Below are 4,461 nucleotides of genomic sequence, written 5' to 3'. Positions count from 1 at the left end.
CTTTTTTTTTTTTAAGAAAAAAGTGTTACATGTGTATATATATAGTATAAATTATATTAACATAAACATAAACATGTAAATAAATGCTAATATTTTCAAAATATATACTGTGTGTGTATTTATATATACATAAATATACACAGTACACACAGATATATTATGTAAATAAAAACTTTTATTTTAAATGTGATTAATCAAAAAGCTCTAATTCTAAACAATATTTGCAAAAGCCAAATATATGGTATATATCATGTGCATGACCACAAGTTTATATTCAGCTCTAAATGCCGCTCAACAATAGTGCATGTGCAATGAAGAAGCGACCACAAAAGAAATTGAAATACCTGCAGTCTGGGGTTAATTGTAAAACTCCCCGACGTTGGATTCATGCAAGACACATAATGAGTGTTGTGTATGTCTTTCATTGTTAGCTTTTGACTGTCATACCTAGAAACGAGACGGAAAACTGTGTCGTGAGTGTTCTGACAAGTAGCATCTCTTTTAAGCGGAATAAATGAAAGAAACATTGATGTTATGTAACCAGTGCTTGTAATCCAGATGCTGGCGAATGAGAGCGTGTGGCTGAGAGGTCCCGTAACCGTCCACCGCCGCCATGTTCATGTCATCGATGAAATAGATGAGTCTCTTGTTTCTCGGGGGTGCGTAACTCCTGCCGGCTTTTCTCTCCAGAGCTTTCTCCATCGCCTCTGGTAAGAACAATAAAAAGCATTGACTACAAATTTGCATAAGGCATCAAGAAATCCTGTCTTTTTGTCTGAAATATGTCTTGATACTGTGTATCTGTCTTATGCTGTTCAGACCCACTAAACCTATTTGTTTTAAATGTTTAATAAAGGAAACATTTACTCAACATTTATTCAAGTACACCCCGAGGAACACTTAGCTGGATTAACCGTTACTTCTATTATTGAAATTTGGCACATGGGCCACAAGGAGGTGCTGTTCTACACATCTGAAGACCTTTTAGAGAAATGTGATGAAATGCGCGCCGTCGCACTCACTTTGCAGAACGGACGCAGTGATATAAAAGTGAAGGGGAACTTTAGCGGTCATGAAGTTCTCAGGCAGTGTTTCCAGAAGGTTCCTGACCAGAGCAGATTTCCCGCTGCCTGCTCCACCAATCAGCATGAGAGGCTGAGACGTCTCCAATAACACGCGCGTGAAATATTGCAGTCTGACCGTCTCAGCTGTGGGGACTAACACAGACTGTAGGCAAAAAAAAGTCAGTTAATTATTAAAATAATCTTATTAATATTTGTCTCATCTAACTCAAAGAATAATGCTATAAGTTTATTAATAACAATATAAAAATCTATCTATCTATCTATCTATCTATCTATCTATCTATCTATCTATCTATCTATCTATCTATCTATCTATCTGTCAGTCAGTTAATGTATAGAAAATGGTTAGATTGTTTAAAAAAATTTCTGTTTCAAATAATGTTATTCTTTCATCAAAAAAAACCCAAACCAACTAAAACATTACCACCATTTTCACAAAGAGCGACACCATACTTTCAACACTGATTATATACATTTCCTTTCTTGAGCAACAAATCACTTTTCAAAAACATGAAAAACCTATCCAACCCCAACATTTTGATCAGTGGTGTATATACAGTTTATCCAACTTTTAATTAGCGATGAGAATTATCGCAGACCTATTCTAAAAAAAAAGAAGCTAAACACGCGCACAATCAAATCAGTTTAATACTTGTACTGCAGGAATAAAAGCTGTGGGATACTTTGCAAGGGCACTTTGAGTGAACTTTTATGAACTTTTAGAATGTTGTTCTGCAATGAGACACGGCAAACCTGTAGGCCCAGTTCATCACTATGACTACCCTATTATCAACATTACGTCTTTATCTTCCAAGTATAAAAACAGAAACAATGGCCTCACGCACACACGCGTAATTCTAAATACTTTGAACGGTAATCAGATCCACAACTCCTCTGACTGCAGGTTCAGCTCATGATGGAGGGAGGTTGTTTTCTCTGTATCTGTTCACTGACCCAGTCTAATGCACTAACTGCACTAAATTAGCATGCCATTATTCTGAAATTAAAGTGGTTCTCCGTGAGAGTGAATTTTCTCGGTGGAGCACAAAGAAATATATTGTGTCGTGAAGAATACGTTCACAGCATGTTATTCTGTATGTAACAGGAAGTATTAGCGGATTCCAACGTCGTACTTAAGACTTCAGCTTCCTGCAAAATATCCTACCCTCACCTGTACAGGAGTATCAGGGTCCATCTCAAACACGGGAATCCTGTCGGTCCACGGCAGGAAGCGTCTGGAATGAGGATCTAAATAGTAGTCAAACACTGAACCCTGTGCAGGAAACTTCACACTCTTCATCTCTTTGATCCACCACTGACTGAACTCAGCCCGGTGATCGTGGATCTGAGGAACCAAGAAAGACAACAAAAACAGAGACATGCTGAAGTAAAATATAATACACATATTGTATACATATATTTCTATCAAAAAACAAAAACTATGATATATGAAAAAACACTACGGCAGATTTTTTTGACTCTTTTTTTTTTTGACAAAAAAAAATTGACTATAATTAAATTAAAAATTTGATTCTACAATAAAATTTCAGCTTCGCTAGGCTTTGCTCAGATTCAGAGAAAAATTTATTTGGAAAGTACTAGAAAATAAATCAAAGCTCACTTAAAATAAATATAAATATATTAGTGCTGCCAAACAACTAATTGCGATTGATCACATCCGAAATAAAAGTTTACTGTACTGTGTATATTTACTTAGCATTCATAAATGCACATGTACAGCACACATTTTGAAAATATTGATATGTATTTACATGTATGTATTTACATAATGTATACAATATAAAAATATATGATATAAAAATAGAATTTGTCTAAACCATGAATTAAATAGAATTAAATTAAACCATGCAAGTGTGTATATTTATATAAACACATATTTACACACACACACACACACACACACACACACACACACACACATTTATATATTGTATGTATTATATACCTTGTATATAATAAATATACACAGTGCACACACAGTTATGCATTTTATATATTCCCTCAAACGAAACCAAACGAAGATACCTGATCCTGGAATGTGGCTCCACCAAAAGCCCACACACATGCGAACACAAAGTATGTTTCGTAGACTTCCCGTGGAGTGTCTGCTGGTATGCTCTCTGGAGTTAACAGACAATCCAACAAGGAGCACAGAGTCTGAGAAAGAGACAGACATCAGTAAACATTTGACAAACCACAGTACAGTGCAGAGCAGAGTGCGTCTGTGCAAAAGGTCCACCTGAATCATGCTGTTCTCAGTGACAGGGACGATCGTCTTAAAGGAGCTTCTCATTTTTTCAATACAGCGAGGGACATATTTGTCAAACAAAATGGTCAGGTGTGCTCTCTCGGTTTGTCTCTCCCGCCGATCAATCCAACTCGTAACATACCTAGACATCGAGGAAAAAGAGACTTTGCAACCAAGCCTAACCCATCGCAGATACAAACCACTAGGAATTAGATGGTGTGATTTGCACAGAAAGTGAATTTCTCACAGGTTCCAGCTAAGCTCCTGTGGATTGAGGTACAGGATGCCAGCTCGAGACACGGTGGCAGGCGTGGCATGTTTCAAGTGGCTGATCTCAAACAGTAGTCTCATCGAGGGGGTGAGTGGGATACGTTCATTATTAGCCAGAGTAAGAACCTGCACAGACATGCACAGCATAACTACATCACTGCCAATATTCAGAATTCTGTTTGCTGCACTAACTTGTTCAGTGGAGTGTTTAAATGTGTCAAAATGCAATTTTGGCGCTCCAGATTAATCAGCTGGATGCAAATGTTCTCATAAAAACGTGCAAGCTATGTGGGGTACCTTGTTGTCATCCATGACAGTGTTGAGAGACTCAATCCACATGGGGTCAATGTCTCCATCCAGAACAATCCACTTTGGCCCCGAGTGAGAGTTACTGGCTTGATCCCGCATGAAATGTGACAATAAACCTGCCACATGAAGAGATTTACAATCTCAAAGTCTTACCGGGGAGAATGGATCTCATGTCTAAACTGTAAGTTATGTACTGTGAATTGGACAGGATGAGCTCTACAAAACACTGGATGCTGATGTACCATCTTTCCATTCCCGAGTGGCTGGATGAAAGAATCCAAACAGCTCATCATTGCTTATGGCTTTTGGGTTCAGATCATTCCAGAAAGGCTTCTTCCCGATGTTAAAGTAGGTTTTGTGAAGAGTTTTCAGGATCTGTTTAGAGATTGTTTCTGATTATTGCATTTACTAACTTTCTGTTTCAATTTTGTTTTGCAATATTTTGCAGGATTTTAATATATTTGTGTGTGCTGTATATATTTATTGGGTATATACATGCAGTATATATTTAAAAAAATATTATTATTA

At 37.1% G+C, this 4,461-nt stretch overlaps 1 protein-coding gene across 1 annotated transcript; it reads right to left on the bottom strand.

The window, feature by feature from the left end:
• Positions 1-344: 344 nt before the first annotated feature.
• On the bottom strand, positions 345-4,308 carry LOC122335111 (dynein axonemal heavy chain 11-like; the record flags this gene model as incomplete). The annotated part of the gene is made up of 9 exons (XM_043232882.1): positions 345-447; positions 542-707; positions 1,023-1,227; positions 2,257-2,430; positions 3,132-3,263; positions 3,346-3,496; positions 3,602-3,750; positions 3,922-4,049; positions 4,176-4,308. Coding segments are annotated over 9 exons (1,341 nt in total), but the record flags the coding sequence as incomplete, so codon positions are not given.
• Between the last annotated feature and the right edge of the window lie 153 nt (positions 4,309-4,461).

The sequence above is a fragment of the Puntigrus tetrazona genome, unplaced genomic scaffold (genome assembly GCF_018831695.1).
Source record: "Puntigrus tetrazona isolate hp1 unplaced genomic scaffold, ASM1883169v1 S000000720, whole genome shotgun sequence".
Classification (NCBI taxonomy): Eukaryota; Metazoa; Chordata; class Actinopteri; order Cypriniformes; family Cyprinidae; genus Puntigrus; species Puntigrus tetrazona.
Note: the sequence above shows the minus strand (reverse complement) of the source record. Positions and strands in the feature narration are given on the sequence as shown.